The sequence below is a fragment of the Dryas octopetala genome, chromosome 9 (assembly GCF_963921425.1).
Source record: "Dryas octopetala chromosome 9, drDryOcto1.1, whole genome shotgun sequence".
NCBI lineage: Eukaryota > Viridiplantae > Streptophyta > Magnoliopsida > Rosales > Rosaceae > Dryas > Dryas octopetala.
The window spans coordinates 6,842,379-6,866,665 of NC_141374.1; the positions used below are offsets into that span (position 1 = coordinate 6,842,379).

At 35.5% G+C, this 24,287-nt stretch overlaps 2 protein-coding genes across 2 annotated transcripts; both read left to right on the plus strand.

Moving 5' to 3' along the window:
• The first annotated feature begins 15,468 nt into the window (after positions 1-15,468).
• On the plus strand, positions 15,469-16,029 carry LOC147273500 (uncharacterized). Its single transcript, XM_086228231.1, has one exon. The coding sequence runs from the start codon at positions 15,469-15,471 to the stop codon at positions 16,027-16,029; it is 561 nt and encodes a 186-aa protein (XP_086084357.1).
• Positions 16,030-17,719: 1,690 nt separating this feature from the next.
• Positions 17,720-24,287, plus strand: LOC147273501 (Peptidase M20/M25/M40 family protein). Its single transcript, XM_086256560.1, has 10 exons — positions 17,720-18,207; positions 19,893-20,137; positions 20,226-20,334; positions 22,093-22,231; positions 22,309-22,366; positions 22,461-22,478; positions 22,587-22,709; positions 23,279-23,432; positions 23,525-23,558; positions 23,960-24,287. The coding sequence occupies exons 1-10, from the start codon at positions 17,875-17,877 to the stop codon at positions 24,061-24,063; spliced, it is 1,317 nt and encodes a 438-aa protein (XP_086112686.1). The 5' UTR covers positions 17,720-17,874; the 3' UTR covers positions 24,064-24,287.

Consider the following 24,287-nt stretch of genomic DNA (forward strand, 5'->3'; position numbering starts at 1 on the left):
TCAAGTATATTTATTTAATTTTATAATTTTTTATTTAGCAAACATATATATTTAATTTTATGATTGTTTTATGGTTGTTTATTTATCAATCATATTTATTTAATATGCAATTCAAGCATACTTATTTAATTATGGTTGTTTATTTAATTTTATGATCAATTTAAGGTTGTTTATTTATCAAGCATATTTATTTAATTTTATGATTGTAGTTCGCAACTGCACTTGGATTTTTTGAGGGCAAGACTGGAAGAAAGTTTGCATTTTTACATGTTTGGGACTAAATAAAGGAAAGTGCAAAGTACGTGCACTACAACAAAAAACGTTGATAGATATCAGTCCACGATTGATATCTAATGGAGTAAAAATCTGATATATCCAGTTGCGATATCTAATGTACCCATTTTATATATCATTTTTCTGACTGATATGTAAATATTTTCTTTCTTTTTTTTTCCAATCTGATATCCTAAATAAAATATGAATATATATCATATTTTTTATCACGTACTTCTGATATTTACGATATCAGAGTATGATAGATATGGTCAATAGATATCCTATTTGACACTAATACTGACATATAACTATGTATCAATATCAAGTTTGAGGTGAAATATGATATAAAATCATGGTATCAATATCAAGTCTAGGAAGAATCTAATATATAATCATGGTATCAATATCAAGTCTGAGGTAGAATTTAATATATAACTAAGGTATGAATATCAGGTCTAAGGTAGAATATGATATATAAACATTGTTTATATATCAAGTCGAAGAAAGAATCTGATATCAAAACATTATAACATTCCAGTTTTTAGTCCAAAACTGATATTGTTTATTATTTTGAGTTTAAAAAAGAAAATTGGAATGTACGGTAGATATCAGTTTTTTTTTTCACCCAAAAGGGATAACAATGAATTGAACATATAATTGTGCCTAGAATTTGAAATGACCTGAAATCTGTGCAAGTATAAAATCTTTTAGTTCCATATATTTCATATTCGAAGCATCAATAACATTCAAAATACCCAAAAAGAGATTACAATACAATATCCAACAAATAAACACAATTTTATTTTCTAAAGGTCTAAACATAACCACCAACCTAAGAACTAAGGGAATATTGCCAACATGTACAAATTATAAGGCATGGCAGTGCACAATAAGGCCTAAATTCTGCCTATCTCCCTTTACAAAAGATTGAAATGACAAGTAGTAGCTACATGTAAATTGCATATCCACAAAATGGTCAAAACATGCTAGCACATATAAACACCTACATCTAAAGATATTTGAGGGTACTAAACTCTCCCCATTCAACCCGAACTTCACCAATCTGTTCGATCTTGTGTGTAACCACTTCGCCTGTTTTTCGGGTTAGTCCACGAAAAACATTAAAGACAAGTGCATTAATATTTACATATTTATCTTCAACACACAAACTCAAACATATTCTCAAGTAAGAACTTACCAAATCAAACACATATTATTCCCAAGTCTCAAATTAGATTTTACTCAAATTAATTATCACTCATGTCAATTTCAATATCTCAACATGAATGTAACTCAATTTCACCAAATAAAAAGGGTAAAAACATGCATGTAACTCAATTTCACAAGAAAGGGTGTTGTTTAACTTTACTGTTTAAATTCAGTAAATTATAGTTGTTCCTAGTTAGTGTGCGCTGCAAAAATTTCTGCCAGTAGGTCCAACTTAGAAAAATTGCAACAAATTCAATATAGGTCCAAATTACTTGGTTCTTGTCCCACAACCATTAGTAAGTCTAATTTCAAACCCCTATATTTCATATTTGAATTCCCCACATAGTAGTACAAAATTCATCAAGAGTCCAGTAAGGTTAGATTCACTAAAAATGGGTTATTTTGCTACTATTTGAGTTAAAACGTACACCTGTTCTTTAAAATCCAAAGGAAATACCAACACATGCAGGTTTAAAGACCTTATTTGAGCTATAAAATAAACCATTTTAAAACAAAAGTTTACTGGAGGAAATTAAAATACACAAAGTAGTACAAAAGGTATGCCTTTGTCAATCCAAATACACTCTCTATTTCCCTTAAGCTTAAGCAAAAATTTCAACCAAAGACATGCAATCAAACATGAGTTAGAAACCTCGATCAATGTGGATGACTCTAAAAAACCACTGAACAAACTCAAGTTGGCCTCTTGGCTTAAGTCTCAAGTTTCTTTTCAGCCCTTCCTCACAGACTAATTAATGGAATTTAGAAGGTTAAGAGAGTTCTAAAGCATAGAATTCAAATCCACATGAAATGGACAACTCTTCATTCAATGGTATTAAAAATGTTTACAAGAAACATTGACTAAGATTTGTAAAGATTAAAATTTACATGTAGATCCTTGGAGAGCTAAAGCAAAGCCAATGACACAGAGATTCACCAGCTGAAGTATGGCTGATAAAGGTGGCATCGATCACCAACTGAAGTATGGCCAAGGTACTTCACGGTAGGGGGTGTTACAAGTAATTAGCAAGGCAGTGACTTGAAATGCTAATGGTCTTGCATAAAAGACCTCACTAGGATAAAAAAAATTACAACTTGCCTTGTTCCCATTTTATTTAACAGACACATCTATCATGTGACACACCAACATTATTATTTAAGAATGCCAAGAAAGGGTCGCCTATTTATAAAAATAAACATACATATCACAAAAGTTAGTAGAAGTTTTTAGAGAAGTTTCATGAAAAAAAACAAAAGCTATTTAAAATCATGAAGAAAACAAAAGCTATTTAAAATCATGAAGAAAACAAAAGCTATTTAAAATCACAAAGTGCCAAAATCATGATATTAAAACATAAATGCTATAACCAGACACTTATCTAATAGATATGATCAATTGATCATTATCATAATTAGGCTTATTACAACTTTTTCCCCCTGACATTGCAACGAAATCTCAATTCACCCCCTATCGTTTCAATTGTCTCAATTTGTCACCAAATAGTACATAATGTGTTACAATGTGCCTTTTTGACTCAATCTCATTATAACCTTCGTTAGCCTTACTGACCTGGCGCCTACGTGACAGGGCATATTGGTCATTTCGAACAATCTGGACCACTCAACACCTCTTATTTTGTCACATAGACTCAAAGAAAGATCCGCCCCTTTAATTTAATACAAAATTTTAAAAAATAAATAAATTTAAAAAAACGCAACCCCCACCCCCACCCCTTACCCCAACCCAGGCCACCCCCTCCCCACCCAGCCCTTCCCTCCCCCGTTGCACTGTCCCACCTGGCCCCCCCCCCCAAACCCAACCCCCTCAGCCCCGTTGTACCCCCTCCCACCCAACCCCGTCGCACACTAAGACAAATCATCTTTTTAATTTTTAGGATTTGTTTTATCTTTAATTTATCTGGTTGATAGATTTGTGGTACGTACAAGTTTTCTTTACCTATTTTGAGGTATTTGGATAATAGAAATAAATAAATAATTGGGTAGATTAGGCTAATTAAGGAGTCTATGACCTCAGATAAGGCTGATTAAGGAGCCTTTGACCTCTAGCACTCCGTTAAAGAGAACAAATGTATATTTTCTTCTCCTCCTTTATTGACTTCATGACTCTATCTTAAATAGATGTGAGCTAACAATGTTATAGTAGGAAAACAGGACTCTGAAAACCCATGACTTAAACTACCCAATAAAATAGCAACAACCAAACAACCCAAGCAACCCACTACAGTACTACACTAACCCACTATGCTTACTTATTAGATAATTAAGTTTATTATCTAAACAACCAAATGGATAACAGACTCATGACTAAGTCTAATAGACCCATGACTCAGTCAATCAAATTATTATAAGCACGTAACAATTCCTTCCCCTTCAAAATGACGCCTTGTTCTCAAGGCTACGACTTCAACACATGTCTCGTTCCATAACCACGTCGCCATCTTCTTCCTCCCAAGAAGGTGATATCATGAACAACTTTTTACACTGATGTCTCGGCTCGAATTGTTCGCCACAATTGAAACATAACCTTTTTCTTCTTTGCTCTTGTAACTCAGTCGCAATGAGTTGTTTCACTTGAACCGATGGCAAGGGTGACGCCATCTTGTTTGGTGAAATGTTTCCTTGTGATTGAGGCAAATCTCTCGCTTCATACAAACGAGTGAGCCCAATGGCTAATGATAGAGTGGTAGGCCGATTCGCCTGCACATCAGTGCGAATTGACTCATTTAACCCACTGATGAAGCAGCTCACTTGTCGTGCTTAGGGTAGAGAGCCTACTTTGGCAAGTAGTTTCTCAAAATGGTTTTGATATTCTTGTACAGTCCCAGTCTGCTGTAATTTGGTAAGTTCTCCAAAAAAATCAACAAACTGATTAGGACCATAACGGGAGTAGAGTCCCTCTTTGAAATCATCCCAAGAGACAAGAACCATCTCTTGTTTCAGCAACTAATACTATAGTTGTGTGTCGCTCTCGAGGTGGAACAATGCCAAAGAAACTCGATCTTCGAGTGTGTCTCGTGAAGTTGGAAGAACTGCTCGGCCCTACACAACCAACTAGTTGGATCTTCTCCATCGCCGTAACGTGGAAAGTCCAACTTCACAGTTCTAAAAACAAAAGAGCTTATTTGCTGGAAATTACCGCTGCCATTAGAACGCTTTTCCTGAAAATGCAAATTGTTAGCAGAATTCTCAACACCTTCGGTATTGGATTTACCGGCAATCTGATCTATACGAGCATTAAGTTTGGAGAACATCTTCGCCATCTAATCCAAGATATCCTTTTGACCGCCCAAGAAGGATTCCATGGCGATCTCAATCTTCTCCACTCGCTGGTCCATTGCCAAGCTCTGATACCAAGCTGGTACGTACAAGTTTCCTTTACCTATTTTGAGGTATTTGGATAATAGAAATAAATAAATAATTGGGTAGATTAGGGTAATTGAGGAGCCTATGACCTCAGATAAGGCTGATTGAGGAACCTTTGACCTCTAGCACTACGTTAAAGAGAACAAATGTATATTTTCTTCTCCTCCTTTATTGACTTCATGACTCTATCTTAAATTGATGTGAGCTAACAACGTTACAGCAGGAAAACAGGACTCTGAAAACCCATGACTTAAACCAATGTTACATGGTTCGCTCCTTTCGGCATCGATCCGCGATCCAGATCGCGCGACCCAGAACGCGGTGCGTTCGCGCACCAGTTCTCTCTTGCAAGCGACCCTGGTTCTAATTCGATCCTCTCTGGCTGTTTTCTCTGGTTCTACTTCTTCTCTGCGACTCTACCTCTTTCTTTCATAATTTTCTGGTTCTGTAGCTTTAAGGATGATGAACTGATGAAGCCTTGTGGTTACGTGGTAGGAAAATGAGATGAAATCTGATTCTCTGAAAGTCTGAACTGAACTCTGAAGCCTTGTGCCACATGAGAGAAAAGGAAGATTTCTGACTTCTCACTTATGAAATTTTGAGGCTCTTAATATTTAAGGAGAGAAAATGAAAAGTTTTGCCGTGACCTTTGGAATTTGGAAGCTTAATCAAGAGAGAAAATGAAGAGTTCTGAGTCTTAATCAATGTTGTTGTGACCTCTGGATTAATTAATGTTGTTGAGACATTTGGATGCTTAATGCCTTAATCAATGTTGCTGTGAGCTTGTGACCTTTGGGCTTTGGATGCTTAATCAATGTTGTTTCTGTGACCTTTGGATTAATCAATGTTGTTAATTGAGACGTTTGGAATTTGGATGCTTAATGCCTTAATCAATGTTGCTGTGAGCTTGTGACCTTTGGGCTTTGGATGCTTAATAAATGTTTTTGTTGTACGTGACCTTTGATATTGTGTCCAAGAGGACCGACACTCTTATTAGAAATTTGGAATGTCAACAAACTTTTCTTTTTTCAAGGAATGTCAATAGACTAGTATTTAGGAATGTATTTCAATAAATTAACAATTAACACAATTTATTTCATTAAATGTTGTGATTAATTATTTGATGAGAAGAACTACTATAAATTGTCAATCTCAACGTTGATTTTATCATACAATTACATACTTCTCAATTTCAACAAACATTAAAAAAACAAGATGGTTTTTGGAAAAAGAAGACGTCAAGAACAAATGTTTTCATCTATTGGAGAAGAGCAAGATGTTCATTCAGTGTCAACCGATGAGCACGAAGGCGATGATTGTATTGAAGTCACTCAAGCAAGTAATACCAGCCAACCATCTCAAACTCACACCGAAGAAGATCAACTTCTTGTGGATTCCAATTCAAAGCCATTACTCAATGAATTTATTCTAATTGGCGCAGCACAAGGAAAAAATCCTGGTGGATCAAAGGCTTGGTCATGCAAACATTGCAATTGTAACTTTACAAGTTCTTACACTCGAATGCACTACCATTTTTTTGGTCCTCCTACAGGGACAAAACCAGGGATCAAACGTTGTCAAGAATTGATGAATAATCGGGAAAAATATTCTGAAGTGCAAAGAAGAGTACAAGAAGCAGAAAAGAAAGGAGTGTCTTCATCTTTGAAAAATTCTACACTCTTGAAGCGAGAATCATCATCAACAACAAGGCCATTGGAGGGTGCGTTCAAAGTTTTGGATAGAGATATGGTTGATATGAAGGTAATGAGATTTTTATGTGCTAATGGTATTTCATTCAATGTATTGAGAAATCCCCAATTTCATGAAATGGTTTCAGCAATTAATAATGGACCTAAGGGTTACAAGGCTCCTTCATATGATAAGGCTAGAACTACTTTGCTAGATGAGTGCAAAAGAAACATGGAAAAAGAGTTGGATCCAGTCAGAGATACATGGTATTCTCATGGTGTATCTATTATATCAGATGGATTGTCCAATGTGAAGCATAACCCACTCCTCAATATAATTGCTGCAAACAGTCGGGGAGCTATGTTTCTATACGCTGATGATTTTTCAGAGATTGAAAAAACAGGTCTTGAAATTTCTGAATATCTACTAAAAGCAATTGAAGAAGTGGGACCATTAAACGTCCTCCAAGTGGTGACTGACAATGCAGTGAATTGTAACCTTGCTGGCAAAGAAGTGAAGAAGGTACACAAACATATATCTTGGTTTCCATGTGTTGTTCATACACTCAATCTAATTTTCAAAGATCTTGCAAATGAGTTTGAGTGGTTTATAAATACTTATAGAATTGCAAAAAATGTTGTCAAATATTTTTTGAACCACACTCATGCTTTAGCAATCTTTAGAAGTCAGTCAAAATTGGAGTTATTGAAAGTGGCACAAACAAGGTTTGCATCACATTATATATTGTTAAAGTGACTTCTTAACTGTAGAGAAGCATTAGCAACCACAGTTTTTCTTCAAAAATGGAAAGAATGGTTGAAAAGTGGTGATGAACACACAAAAAAGTTAGGTGCTACAGTTACAGAAACTGTAAACAGTGACGACTTTTGGGATGATGTGGTGAGCATAGTAAGTATGACAAAGCCAATTTATTTTCTGATAAAATTTTGTGATGGTGATGGACAAAAAATGGGTGAAATTTATGAAAAAATGGATAACATGTTGGGAGAAATTAAAGATATTATGAGTAGTGGGAAGCACATGGACAAATTTTCACAACTTGAAAACATTGTGCTTCAAAGGTGGGGAAAGATGAATTGGCCTTTGCATTGTCTTGGATTTGCTCTAACACCTCGATTTTATGATTCACAATATCTTAATCAACCGGCACCTGGAGGCACTGTTAGAAGGAGCCCAAATCAAGACAAGGAAGTAGTTATGGGTGTGATGGAAGCCTTTAAAAAGATAGCCGATATTGAACAAGAAGAACAAATGTTACGTGATCAGTATGCAATATTCCACCAACGAAAGGGTCTTTATGCTATGGCGGTTACGCAAACTGATGCTGTAACTATGGATGTCATTGAATATTGGTGGTCAACTTATGGTTCAGAAACTCCATAATTAGCGTAGGTTGCCAAAAAGGTAATGGTTTAATTTTATAATTATTAATTATAATGAATGACTTAAGACCATTATGACTTAAGAGTTAAGACAATACTTGAGTTCCAACTTTATAATTATGGCTGCTTATATACATTGACAGCTTGTTTATAACTTATATAGTTATATTGGCTTGTTGCAACATCAATAATTAAGCCATTCAATAATTATGTCATATAATTATTGGCTTGTTTCATTCAATGTCGAACAATATATTATAATTGTTAAATATAAGATATTTTCTATGATAAAAGGTACTTGCTCAACCAAATACAAGTTCATCAGCTGAAAGGAATTGGAGCACGTACTCGTTCATTCATAGTGTCAAGAGAAATAGGTTGTATACTGCAAGAGCTGATAAATTGGTTTTTATCCATTCTAATATTCGCCTCATTTCACGTTTCACTAAAAGTTATAAGGATGGACCTTTTAAGAAATGGGATGTCAATCCAGAAGCAGCGCATGTGGATGATTCTATTGAGAGATTGGAGGATATGCGATGGCAAGCGTTGGATGATTTTTCTAATAAAGTCATAGAAGAGGAACATGATGCACCACCATCACGTTCTTCTACCAGACTTACTCCACCCAACATACCATCACGTCGTCCAGGGACACATTAAACTCAGATTTTTAATTTTACAAGTGGGGGAAGCTCAAGAAATGCTTCTAAAGATAAGGGGAAACGTCATATGCCTTGAAGTCCTATTTATATTACAGTTTGTTTGGTGTGTTTTGTTTTGTGCACCCGCATCCTCCTTATGGCTTTTTGTAATAAAGAGACTTTATTCTCCTTATGGCTTTCATTATGACTTCACCATAATTTTCAGTTAAATAAAACTTTAGAACTTTTTATTATTATTATTATTATTATTTTATTTTTAAGAGAATAATATAATCAATGCATAATTAATCCAAAAGTGTTCATAATCAATGCATAAAACATAAGTATAAATATTTTACATATAAAAAATTTATTTTTAAATATAATAATAAAAACGATCCCAATTAAATTTTAGAACGAACCACGACCCGAAATGAGGTACCGACTAGGTATACCCCCAACGTACCCCGTATCCTAACACTAACGTCCCGCATTCCCGTACCCGTTCCATGTACCGCAACGACCCACGACCTGTGTAACATTGACTTAAACTACCCAATAAAATAGCAACAACCAAACAACCCAAGCAACCCACTACAGTACTACACTAACTTATTAGATGAGTTTAGACTCATGACTAAGGGGGGTGTCCCCAACTTAGATTTCATTGGATTTTAAAAGTCCAATGAAATCTAGGTGTCCTCAATTTAAATTTTAATAGATTCCAATGAACTTTAGGTGTCCCCAACTCAGATTTTAATGGATTCCAATGAAATCCAGGTGTCCTCAAAAAGTCACGGATTTCATTAAGTGAAGGATTTTAATGGATTTGGATGGATTTGGTTGGATTTGAATGCATTTTTTACACATAACAAATTCCATAAGAATTCCACCCAATTTCTTTGGATTTTAATAGATTATATGGATTTTAAAATCCATTAAACTCCTTTAAAATCTGAGTTGGGGACACCCCCCTAAGTCTAATAGACCCATCACTCAAATTATTATAAGCACGTAACAATCTGGTTTGGTTGCTCAGAAAGTGGAGGAAGAGAAAAATGAAATAGAAAAAGAAACGAAAAATAAATCTTGAAAAATCAGATAATTTGTTTGATTTTATCTATGGCTTTTGGCAATGAGTATGATTTTGAACATCCAAAAACCCAAAAGTGTCTTTAACCAACAACCCAAACCCATCCACCGTCTTTTCTGCCACTGCATTTTTGAAATAAGACTCTTTCTTTCTCTCTCCTTTTTAGTTATTGAGATAGGTTTTGTGTTGGGGAAGAAGAACAACAAAGGGAAGGAGGGGTGTACAAATCTACAGGTTTTTTTTTTTTTTTATAATGTTTTTCTTGGGTATTTTTTATAGTTGATTTTATGATGTTTAATGGGGGAGTTGCAGAACCAAGAAAGAAGAAAGAAGAAAAAGAAGAAGAGGAAGAAAAGAAAAAGGGTGGGATTTATTGGGGAATCAGGTGGGCGTGGATCTCATTAATCCTCTTTCTTTTATTGTTTTTTTTTTCATTTGTTTCTTTTAATTATTTTTAAAAAAGTTTTATATTAAATTAAAGAGGTGGGTCCCACCTTAGGTCTATGTGGCAAAGTGAGGGGTGTTGAGTGGTCCAGGTTGGTCGAATGACCACTATGCCCTGCCATGTATGCACTACATCAGCAATGCTAATGGAGGTTATGACGGAATTGAGCCGAAAAAGCACATTGAAACATGGTGCATGTATATTATTATGTGACAAATTGAGACAATTGAAATGAGATGAGGTGAATTGAGATTTCATTGCAATGTTAAGGGGGTAAAAATGATAACAACTAATAAGCCTCATAATTATGGCCTTAGCATATTTCTGCCATGTCTATATATTATGACAATAAAAATAAAGAAATAAATAAGGTGGCTGATTAAATGGAAAGCAGAATGTGGGTAGATGCAAGGGGAAAATTAAGTAAACAACCAAGAGCCACAAGGAAGAACTAGCTGCGCTACGTGCACCAGATTTGCTATCTTTCACCATGCCAATCTTGGAAACAAACATAAGAAACATAGTTAGACCCATTGAAAAGTAATAATTAAGTGATAGGCCTCACAGAAGTACTCATTTATATGCAACATACCATTTGATATGGAAATGAAGTCTCACCAGATTTGCTATTTCCTTCGACCTTGCAATTGACTGCCTATTTGCTAGAAAGACACAAAGAAAATTAGATCAACTAAAAATTAGAGGAATAAACACTCAAGAAAATCAGTCAATTATACCTTATATGTATATATTTTAAAATGAGATTTAGTCCTTTGGTACCAGCAGAAACAAGTGGCATATTAGGAGTGATCTCGTTGTACGAAAACTAGGTATATACTATTATATCAGGAAATCATATACATAAATATTTTTTTACTTTTCTTAACTGGAGGAGGAAAAGCTAAACTTCATGAACTGATATTTTTTTCCTAGTTTCAGTAGCTACCATATACATTGAACAATTATTAAACTATGGAAGTAGGCTAAGTAGCTTAACGTTCCAACGCAGCTATTTTCTTCAATTTTTGAAATAGAAAATGTGAAAAGTGATTTAAAAGTAGAAGATAAAATATAAAATTAGGATTAAATACTAAATCTCAATAATGTTTTGGTACAACATGAAGACCATATAATATTTCAATTGAACTACCAAATTTAAATGTAGTTTTTTAGATTAGGTCACAAATATGTTGGGTCATTTGATTTGAGCCTTTTTCATTTGACATTTTTATCCTTTAGCCCACATATGATGAGTGTTAGTTAAAATTTATAAGGTTTTGACAAAAGTGATCTTGAGGTTTTTATACTATTTTGAAAATTTGCTAATGTAGTCTCAACTTCACATTTAGTTGTGACTGTACAACACTCACAACTTCAAATTTAGTTGTAACTGAATGACAGTCACATCTAAGTTGTGAGACAGTCACAGTTAAGTTGTGACTTAATTAAATTTTTTTTTAGAGAAATTATACTACAATATAATATAAATAGAGGTCAAAACAATACTTTTACTCAAAATAATATATAGTATAGTGGTGTGAGTTGTCTCTTTCAATTTACCAAGATAGTCACACTTAAGTTGTGATTGGATTGATTTTTTTTTTAATACAATAAAGTATAAATTAATGTAATATTTGTGATATAATATTTTTTTTATTTTTTTTATTATAGTGGCATGTGATGTAATATTTGTAAATTCTAATACCTTTTACTTTATTAATTTATTTGACTTTTCAACTAATACCTAATCTAAAATGATAGTTAATTTTAGTACCTAAACTAAAAAATTATTTAAATTTAGTAATTAAAATCAATGGACCTTAGATAAAATGTATAAAAAGATTATTATGTTTCACTCTAGTGAAAATTTAGTCCATAAACAATATAAAAATATAATGCTCACCAATATTAATCTATAATTTTATGCAATTTCAAAGTAAGCCCCAAGGCCCCCAACAAGGAAATGAGCAATCATGGACATTGGAAATGGAATCAATAATTTACTAATGTTCTTAGGAGCAATATCTGCCAACAAATTGTAGGTTCTGATCCATGTGAGCAAAAGTAGGACAACCACCTCAGCTTAAAACAATGTGAGCTTGTTCTGATCCATGTCTTGAGCTGTTAGAAATTATCAAAACAACGTGAAAATCCCAATGAACCCAAACCAGAAACTAATTTAAGGGGTGGAGTGCATTCAATAGAACAATCTCCATATACTTCTAAAAGAAATGATACCTCAAAAGATATCAGCCTTATTTTCTTAGTTTGAAATTCAATATTCAGCATGCAAAAGTTTTATCACCACTCACTATGATTTAAAAGAGGTATGGATTCATACCTTGCAGAAAAAGCATTTCGAGCCCCATGAATTTCAAATAAACTGACGAAAAAAACTTCTGAAAAAAAAAAAGCTAAAAAAAATAGACCACTTTGGCCCTCCCCTCACCCACACAGCCACACACCCCATTCCTATCTCCCTCCCCCCCCCCCCCCCCTAACACACCCCATTCCCATCCTTTTTTTTTTCTTCTTCACCGTCAACCTTGGTTGCCTCCCACACGCTGCTACACCTCCGCGCGCAGCACCTCGCCTTCCACCTCGAAGCCCAGAACCAGCCACCATTAAAAAAAAAAAAAAAAAGCAGTTCGGCAGGTTCGGCGGACTAGTGCCGAACCGGGCTGTTTCGTTCGGCAGTCATCCGCCGAATATAACAGGATTGTTCTGCAGATGAGTGCCGAACGAAACAGCCCAGTTCGGCACTCGTCCGCCGAACCTGCCGAACTGAATTTTTTTTTTTTTAATGGTGTTCGGAGGGGAGGAGAGAGAGGGAGGGTGGTGCTGCGGAAGAAGAGAGAGAGATAGGAGGGTGGTGCTGCGGGGAGGAGAGAGAGAGAGGTCGGTGCTGAGGGGAGGAGAGAGAAAGGGAAGTGGTCGGTGAGGGAAGGAGAGAGGGAGGGAGGTGGTTGGGTGAGGGAGGGGGAGGAGCTGTGTGTTTTTTTTTTTTTTTGTATGAGTTGATGAGGTGTGGTGGGTGAAGGGGTGTGTTGTGAAAAATTTTGTGAAATGTATAAAATAGGGGTATTAGGGTAATTGGACGGGTGTGTTAAAGAGAAATTTTAAATTTTAGAAGAAGATAAGGGTGTGTAGGAGAAAAGTGTGTGCAAAAAGAAAAAAAAAAGTGTGCAAATAGCAGCCCTAAAAAAAAGGGTAAGGACAAGGCCTCTGCCAGTAAGGTACTTGCGCGCTGGAGGAAATTTACTTCTTCATCCAAACAATAGCCACTAAGAGCTGATTTCTGATACAGGATGATTCAAGGTACTAAGCAATGCAGCTATCTGACACTATCAGGTAAATTATTTTACTGCAACAAATATATTGATCATGCAGTAAATATATACAAAAAAGCAACATATGCCAACATCTTATTTTCAATAAAAACAAGGATTACCCCTGTGATCCAATATTTTCCTCTTCTGCAATCTACCCAAAACCACACCTCACAAGCATGATCCACAAAGTTCATGATCCTAACATCTGAAAATCTCTACAGTATATAAGACACTCTATCCATCTCAAGAATATATCCAATTAAGTTCATCTTTTGAGAAGGGACATCAAATCAAAAAACAAAAATAGAAAATTTCAGATGCAGAGGCAATTAAAACAGTAGAGCAATAAGATAATATTCTATACCTAAAGAGCCGCTGAAAGAACCTGTGATTGATCACCTTCTTGTTCCTTCTTTTCAATCAACAACACAACATAATTGTCAAGATCAAAGAAAAAGCCTAAAGGTCAATGCCAATCTCAGCAAGTTACAATCGTACCAAAAATGTATGAGATGCAAAACCCAAATGCAGAGCCGAAAAATGCCCAAAAACCCTTTTAACAATCCCAAATGCAGAACCACAAATCCTAGTTTGAACATTAAAAAAAAAAAAAGTTTCAACCTTTTCATAGTTTAATAACGTACGACCAAAAATGTATAACCCCGAATCCAATTTCAACAAAAATCCAAAACTGAAGGAAAAAAAACCCAAATGGCACTTACAGAAAAAGACGACGACCCACCACCATTTCAACCAATAGGTCCCTCGCAGCCAAGGCCACAAGGAACAAACCATTCAAAACGGTCCAAAGCAGCTGAACCCATCCAAGTTCATATGGTTGAAGCAGTTGATGATTTCAATGAAAATTCTAGGATTTTCTTACAAAAGAGGGAGGTCAGAGATAATGCAAAGAAAGAAAGTGATGCAATAAAGTAAGTAAGAGAGATGTGGATGACCAAGAGGCAGTTAGAATGGGAGGAATAAAATATAATGGGCCAAGACCTCTCCATGATAAATGACATGCAACGGGCTTATTGGGAGGAAAAACAAGTTGAAATCGTAGTAAGGAGGCAGATGTGCGCTAGCCAAAGCTCGGAGTACACTTCGTTTGGATACCACTCAGATATTTCCAACCTCAATTAGTCAAATCAGGGGTACCCGCCTAACAATTAGAATTCAACTTTGATTTATATTTGGATTTTTTCTTATATTGAACTAGGTTTGTATTTGAAGTACTTTCTTTTAATTGAAGTATGTTTGTATTTTAAGTTTGCATTTCCGTTGAATTGTATTTTTTATGTTAATCTTGTTAATTAATATATATATTTGTTAATTAATCTTGTTAATTAGTGTTTCCCATCCAACATTGGATATATTCCTACCATTATTGCGGGAAGTCTAATGCATGAACATTTATTCATACAACAGTTGATATGACTAGTGACTAATGCATGTTACCATTACTGCATGGCAGACCTACTGTTGTACAAGACTACTCAATCATAAAGAAAACGAATGTGGACCATTCAATCCTTAACTCGAAAGCATGTGGCTTCTTTATAAATACTACTATATTTACCATGTTACATTCACTCTATTTTCAGGATAATATCTCATTTCAAAAACACAAAGATGAATCATTTGTACTTGTATTCCTCCTCTTCCTCGGAGTCGGACTCTGATAGTAGTTACGATAGGGAAAAGGAAGGGAAGAAGATGATGGGGCATTTGATCATGTCCATGGGTCATACCATAGTCGCCGAACGTCCAAGGCATGATGGTACATCTTCAAATCAATGTTACACATATTGGAAAAGGGAAGTCGCCCACAAACGTCTCATGGAGAGCTACTTCATTCCCGTGCCAATTGAGGACACCATGAGTTTCCGTAGGTGATACCGCATGCACCAACTGCTATTTAATAGGATTCTCAAAGATGTTTTCCTCCATGATGAGTTTTTTCGTCCAAGACCCGGCCGATGCCAGCGGTATAATGGGTTGCACACCTCATCAAAAGATGACTGCGGCCCTGAAGGTGCTGGCATATGACATTCCATTTGATCTGGTCTTGGAGGTGCTTACCATTAGCCAAACCACCATACGACAATCATTCAAGAATTCTGTGAGAGCCATCACAGATATCTACGGGCCAGAGTATCTTCGTGAGCCTACTGCGACTGATATGAGAAAACTTTTGCAAAAAGGAAGTCAAAGAGGATTTCCAGGTATGCTTGGTAGCTTAGATTGCATGCATTGGGTGTCGAATAATGACATCATCGTGCTAGACTGTTCACATCTATTTGATTATGAGATTTTTGACTGTAATCACAGTGTAAGATTCACAGTGAATGGGACACACTACACACTCTCATACTATCTTGTAGACGGAATCTACTCTCAATGGGCAATTTTTATTACTTCATTGCACAATCCTATTTTAGATGAACACAAGTTGTTTGCAATTAGACAAGAAGGCTATTGGAAGAATGTGGAGAGGGATTTTGGGATTCTAAAAGCCTGGTGGCAGATTATAAAACGACATGCTCGTTATTAGGAACCGATTGACCTCGGGTATATCATGAAGGCGTGCATAATATCACAATATGATCATGGAGGATGAACACCCTGAAGATGATTGTACATGTGACCCAATAGACCTAGTAGTCAACACTAGAATGGCAAAACAAGAATACGAAGGTGTACAACCATGTCTGCCCGGCGAGCCGCCACTATCATTATCTGATTTGAATGCTCATCGGAATTTGGTCTGGAACCGCCATATCAATGCATCTTTAAAAGTCGATTTGATTGAGCACATATGGATCTGAGAAGGGAACGAACCACATGCATCACGTGGTTGAGTTCGAATTTTCATATGTTATGTTTATTTTTATTGTGTTTCATACATTGTCGTTGTTAAGTGTGTTGCTTTCTGTTTTCTTTCTACTTTTGTACTTGCGAGTTTGCCTTTGAATTTATGAAATTTAAATTTTCTATCTTTAATGTGATCCACTGTTATTGGTATCCGATGAGCATATTCTTATAAGATGCCATAATATTTCCTTTATAAATACCAAGCTTTTATTACTATGTAACCACACCACTCAAATCTATAAGGAGCAACGATGACTTCATCATCTAAGAAGACAAAGAACACGGCTTCATCATCTAGGAAGACAAAGGTACATGCTTCACCTCCACCATCATACAAAATGGAGGACGATCGAGATTTGGATGAGGACTTCATGTCTGACTCGGCAAGACGTATCAAATATATATGTTGCATATATAAATGGTTCCTGTTGCTGATCGTTCGGCGATGCTGCTTCCTTCTTCGAATTTTGAAGGTAAATCTTTATCTTTTCACCTCATCCCCTTATAGGGTATAGCATGAGCTTGGTGAAAGCGTTTTGTTAGGGTTTAGTGCAAAATCTCAGAGCTAAACCCTAACATGAATGCCGACAAACCATCGATCGATTAATACAATTAGACTTTTTTCCTTGTTTGATTCTTTTCTATTTTGTGGGCTGATGCATTTTTATTAGGATTTATATATTTAAATTCCACAATTAATTTTAGCATAATATAATAATATTAGGATAATATAATACTATAATATTATAATATTATAATATTATAAAACTAGGATAATATTAGGATAATATTAAGATTAAATATCTATAGTTTTCATATAATATTAGACATTTTTTAAATTAAAAACATCTTAACAATATTTTTGGATCTCAGTCAAAAATCTAAAAGTATTAAGGTATTAGTGTAAGAGATGATAAAAAATAGCACCCAAGTATCAAATACTGAGACTCAAAGCACCATTGGAGATCAAAATGAATCTCAACACTATTTTTGAACCAAAATGAGTTTTTGGTCACACAAAATGTGTCTCATTGTAGAGATTCATTTTTGCTCACCATTATGAGCATTACCATCATGGTGGATGGGTGACATATGTCATATGACCATTTTTTTGTGATATGTGTCACTCATCCTGTCATCCACTATGATAGTGATGCTCACCATCATTTTTTTGTGAGACAAATGGGCTAGTGAAGGTACGACAGTATGAGACATTGGAATATCACTTTCAGTAATGCTACACTTACCACATTTTTATACCACAATTTCAGTAAAGTAATGACACATCAGATGAGATACAAATGTGGGAAAAAAAATGTGGGACAAATAGCATTATTGTATCACTTTTTAAAATAATCTATATTTTGAAGTATTAAAATGCTCTGTACCCATACTTTTTCTCGGTTCGCAGTGCCCATTCCAATTCGTCAGCCACACTCCACCTCCACCCTTTCAACCGTTCCTCTACTTCACGACCAGGCAAAAGCCCCAAAAACCTACAAGAAAATATTCTCATTCCACAACCATGGCTTCCTCTACCGACTTCAAGGAAAAAATAGGTGACCTGAACAAGGACTCCTTCATAACCCTTCTCTCCAAGCTTATTGGTGAGTCCAAGTACCTCCAAAACAACCCACCTGAACTGATCCCTCAAGAGGACCGAGTGGTCAAGCACGTGCTTGATTCCCTCCTGCCCTATAGCACCACCACAGGCGGTGGACCCTTGGTGGTCAACCATGTCACCTACTTCCCTGGCAGAGGCAATGTTATTGTGGAATACCCAGGAACTGTGCCTGGGAAGATCCTCTCCTTCGTGGGCTGTCACATGGACGTGGTCACTGCAAATCCTAATGACTGGGTTTGTTTCTTGAATTTAATCTTTGGCTTTTGCTCTGTTTTTGTTATCTGGGTTTGGCTTGAATTGGCTCGAGAACATTTGAGTATGACAGTTTTATCTTTCTGGGGTTGCCTTTCATTTTTTATTTTTTCGGCTTAATAGTTATTCAACTCAGTATGTGTTTTGGTTGGATATCTCTGTATGTTGATTGTTTTGGCATTTCCGGTATGGATATCTCTGTATGTTAATAGCCTCGGTTTAACTATTATTTTTTTCAAGTTGATTGCGCTGATCGTTTTGAGGTTATCTGTTTAATGTTAGCTTAATTCAAATCAAAATTTACTGAATTTTGATTCTTTTTTTATTTTATTTTGACAGTATTATGTTTTGATTTGATAATTTTCACGTTAAAGTTTGACCTTTTGAAGATGAATATAGATTCTATCTGGGATTTTCCCAAAATTCATGTGTTTTGCTTCATGCTTTGTGACTGAAGAACTGCAGTTTTCCTGCTTTTGTGATTACCCATGTCAAGCTTACTTTAGTATATTTTAACTAGTGAGTTCTTCTTTCTTTTTATTAGGGCTGTCAAAATCCAATTTAGTTCATCCCAGCTGACCAATCTAATCCAAGTTGACCAATTTTGGTATATTGGATTGGATTTGTAAGTTTGAAAACTGAACTAGTTAGTTTGGTTGACAGGTTTTTTCCCTGCAGAAATCCGCCCAATCGGAAACAACTGGTTTTTTTGTTTTTTTGTTTATATTTGCACTGCCACATGGTAGGAATTTATTGGTGGAAGGATATTTTCGATTTTTTTTTCCCTTTTTGTGGCTGGGGGTGTAATGAGATGAGAAATTTGATACTGTGAAGTGACAATTTGGTATTTTGTTATTTTTTTAAATTGTTGGTTGTTTTGATGTGATGAGCAGTTTGGTACTATAATTTGATAATTTATTGCCTTTAGATTGATGTTTGAATTGTGTTTCCCTTTGTAATAAAAGGATCACCCAATCCAAGGCCGAATTGGAGTGGATTGAAAATTTTTACGAACCCACCAACAGTAGATTAGATTGAGTTTTCTGAAAATTCATGGGTTTTGAACTGAGAAACACACACCCCTACTTCTTATGAATCTCATTTATTCTTCTTTGGCCTAATTAATGTCTGGATTCTTATTTTGTCTGTATATGATTTCCTTTATTCGTATTGTTAACGACTATGATCTGGATTTCTACTAGCTTACTCTTCCTTGGTATTTTTCCAACACCTTGTCTTGCGTTGATCTCAATTGTGAGCAGCTGTTGTCATATTTCCTATTTAACAGCAACACATCTAAAATTATTTGTAAAGTTTAACCTGCTTTTTGATGATTTCTTTTATATCTAGGGGTTGTTTTCTTCTTTGCTTTTATTAAGTCCTTCAGATTTACATTATTTGACAGTATTTGAAGCCAACCTAAAATCAACATGACTGTGGCTTATTAATTTATTTTCCCTTCAAAGCCAAGGTTTTGAATTTCTCTGATTGTTCCATATCCAATGATGGTTTAGATTTTCATTACAGGAGCTTGATTTTGTAGTTCACATTGTGTACAAAACGATGGATCACTAGTGGACTGCAGTTAAAATGCAATAATGATTTTTTTTTTTTGTCATTTTGGTAGGTAATGATGATTCATTGTGCAGATGTTATTGTGATTGCAGGAATTTGATCCATTCTCATTGAGCATCAATGGGGATAAACTTCGTGGTCGTGGAACCACTGATTGCTTGGGGCACGTTGCACTTGTAACCGAGCTCATGAGAAGGCTGGGGGAGACAAAGCCAAAATTGAAGTCAACTGTGGTGGTAGTCTTGATTGCAAATGAAGAGAATTCTGCCATTTCAGGAGTTGGTGTGGATGCACTCGTAAAGGATGGGCTACTCAGTAAGCTAAAGGAAGGTCCTCTGTAAGTAATTTGCATTTCTTAAAAAACAAAAGGACAACTAAGAAACATCACTCTGATTCATGTGTATGATTTGGGGTCTTCAACTCAGGTTTTGGATTGACACAGCAGATAAGCAACCGTGCATTGGTACTGGAGGTATGATACCTTGGAAGCTTCATGTGACTGGGAAACTTTTTCACAGTGGTTTAGCACACAAGGTATACCACTACATTGCATAGGTCATTTAGTGACTTGTCAGTACTCAGTACACAGTACACAGTTTCTCTGGAGGAAATTTCTAGTTATAACTTACATCTTTTGCAATGAAATTTTGAAACTTAATAGACTTCTAGTTCAGTTTCTTTTTTTCTTTTTCTTTTTTTCTCTTTCCACTCACCAAGGTTCTGAGAGGGTGAGGGCAAAGCAAAAGATATCAAATGGAGAGAAATGCCTTTCTTTGGTTAAACTTGAAAAACTAAAAAATAAATAAACTAGAATGGTAAGGAAAATGGGGACATCTGGAATGGCTGAGGTATCAAATTGGTTAGTAAAATCAGTTCAACTTGAACTTGGTTAGTAAAATTTGAAGGTGCTACTATAGTGAACATAACATCAAATGGATGTGGCTGAGGTATTAAGAGAAGGCATGATATACATGCCCTCAATAAAACATAGAGCAATATGAGATACTTATATCTCAGGAGCTGCAAATCCCAATGACTGGAGCTGCAGGGAGTGTTATGCTTCAACTTGTACTGGACTAGGTTGGTTCAAGTTGAACATGCTGGCTTTGTATCATTGTCTACCTTGTAATCATTTGACTCTGTGATTATCTCCTATTCCTAAAACTCCATCATTGTTGCTGGTCCTTTTGACATAATATTCTTGACCGCCTCCACAATAATTTTTATTTCATTTTCTTCTTCCAAGCGAATCCCTTCTTACAAAGCACTCACTGAGTTACTTGTGGAATCTTAAATCTCTCACTAGGCTGATAATTTTTTGGGTTCAGGTCCATAAGAAGTTTGGCTTGGTCTCCCTAGTCCTACCATTTAGCATTTTGGGCCCCTGAAAAAAAGAAAAGAAAAAAAGAAATTAAGAAACCCGAAACCAAACTAAAAGAAGAATTAGGCCATTTTCCTTGGGAGGTGCCACATTGTCATAGGGTATCTAGGGCATGGTTTATGCGATGATCAATACAGGTGTTATTGGATTTGTTGTTTGGGCTCATCTTTTTTTTACTATTGGCTTAGATGTATATTCCAGCTACTTCATTGCAGCTATTGCAGCTACCATGATCATAGTTTCTCCCTTGGAATCAAAATCCTTAGTTGGATCACTACCATGTTGGGGGTGGGGGTCATTATAATACAAAATGTTGATGTTATTTTGCTGTTGTGGGGTTCATCCTTCTGTTCATCATATGAGGAGCAAGAACACCAAACCCACGTGGGGATGAGGTAATAAGAGATGGGCATTATGGTGTTTAATATAATAAAACATATGCCTCTCAATAAAGTGCAATATAGGATTTTTGTAGACTGTAGCTATTCCCCAATTATTATGTAAGGGCAGTTTTGAGCTGATATGAGTTTTATATGAACTTATGGTTCCATTTTGTCATATAGCCATGTCAAATTTCCCAGGAAAAAAAAAAATTCAGATTCTAGAAAAAAGAAGCAAAGTGTAGATTTTTTCTTAGATCGCTTTAAAATGGTTAACTATCACTTTTTATTGCTGCCAAACACAGTAAAAAGTTATTATGGGTTAAAAGAAATGTAATTTTTTTTGCCTATAAAACAGCAACAAATGGCTCCTATGTTGTGTCAGAATAAAGTTGTTTAAGAGTGAATGAGTCAGAACTTGAATTTGTACCTACTGGATGATTGAGCATTTGTATGATATAAGAATCTGAACTGAAATTACATTCTGTTTCTACTTATTTATCTTCTGAGGCACATGTTGAATATATGTAGGCTATAAATCCCTTGGAGCTAGCTATGGAAGCACTGAAAGAGATCCAATCGCGGTTCTATAGAGATTTTCCTCCGCATCCCAAGGAAGAGGTGTATGGATTTGCAACACCGTCAACCATGAAACCAACTCAATGGAGTTGTAAGTTTCAAGGCTTCAAGCTTATGGTGAAAAAATGCTTTTGTGTTTCATGACCCCTCTTTTCTTTTGATTTACAGATCCAGGTGGTGGAGTAAATCAAATTCCAGCTGAGTGTACAATTTCAGGAGATGTCAGGTTTATAATCTTCTCAATGACTTTTGTTTGGGGGCCTTTATGGAGAAGTGATATTCACAGAGACTTTCTCTTAATCTTTTTGTGTTGTTTGCAGGTTAACTCCCTTCTACAAGTAAGCAACCTGCTTCATTGGGGAAAAGTTCCATCTCTTATATGTTTATTCTAAAGATTTTATCTGGGCTCCATTTTTTATTAGCATTACACTATTAATGTGTTACAGCGTTAAGGATGTGATGAAAAAGCTTCAAGAATATGTAGATGACATTAATGAAAACATAACAAAGCTAGAGTCACGAGGTCCAGTTTCAAAGTATGTCCTACCAGATGAAAACTTAAGGGGAAGGTGCTCTCTCTCTCTTTCTCTCTCTCTCTCACACACACACACACAAAATAAAGATAATGACATGATGAACTTAGTTATGCCAATCAAACAAGTCTTCAGGTACCTTACTGCAAGTATCAGATAACGATATATTTTAATGTAAATATTAGCTTGTTCTTTTGGTGATCATGTAAATCTGAGGTTTTTTTGTATCGTTCAGATATTCTTTTATCCAGCATGTAACTATTTAATCATGCAAGCATTCTTAATTTTAACATTAGTCAACCACATGCCATAAACCCTTCCCTATGTTTTCGCTGTCTCTTCATATCAACAGCCCTTAGATGATCTTTTGGCTGCTCTGCATTTCAAATAGCTTCCATAAGATGTGTCTATTTCTTTCAAAAAAAAATACAACAAAAACATAAGGGAAAGAACTTTTTGGGCATGTTTAATTTATCTCTACAGGCTTATCTAAGCAAATGCCTGGAGTTGCTTTTGATCTGATCGGCTTTCATGTTGTAAAGCTATTGGAGAGTTTGTTGGGCATTTTAATTATTTTCTTTTATTTTTTTTCCTAATCTTTACAGCCTTACATTAAGTTTTGATGAGGCAATGTCGGGAGTTGCCTGTGATCTGAACTCCCGTGGCTTTCATGTATTATGTAAAGCTACTGAAGAGGTTGTTGGGCATGTAAAGCCTTACTCAATTACTGGAAGTTTGCCTCTCATTCGAGAACTGCAGGTAAAAATTACTCTTTTTTTTCTTTTTCCTTATCTTCAATTTTTCCTCAAATACTCATTCTCATAATTATATCTGACTTTATTGTGTGGTAGGACGAAGGATTTGATGTTCAAACTGCTGGCTACGGTATGATAAATTCTTTTGGCATTTTGGTTTTAGCTCATCAAACTTGTAAAAACTTGAGAGGACTTAAAACAACCCTATTGATATGATGTCATCAAAGATTGTATTTACTTATATGTGAATGTTGTGATGGTAATTATTTTAAGATGCAAGCATACAAATGGGGTATGAAGTTTATATAAGTGTGAATGAAACTTCTGGACATGAAAGCTAAGTCAGCTGATTATTCTTGTAAAAGGGTATTCCCCTCTCGACCTTTGAAAGTAAAAAGGGGAATACTGCTCTTGATATTTATGCATAATAGTTCATTGTTGCTTCGAGTTCTTAGGTTAATTATATCTTAGTCAAGGTATAATTATGCATAATAGACAAGGTTCTGATTCATTGCTCTTACATATGTGCAGGCTTGATGGCCACATACCATGCCAAGAATGAGTACTGTCTTTTCTCTGATATGTGCCAAGGCTACCAGGTGTTTGTCAGCGTGATCTCTCAACTAGAAGCCTGAGAATCAGCCAATAAGAAGAAGAATAATGAGAAAAGAAATAAGAAAGAAGATTGAGAATAATGAGAATTTGCAGATGATACGACCAAGAAACCATGGATGGTAGGTGTTATTCCAATTGATAAAGCAGAATGATGGTATAAACTCTGGTTATGTGAAGGGAGGAAGGTTTTTCAGTGAGCTGAGTACACTGTACAGCAAATTTGTCTATGTCATTACCACTTGTC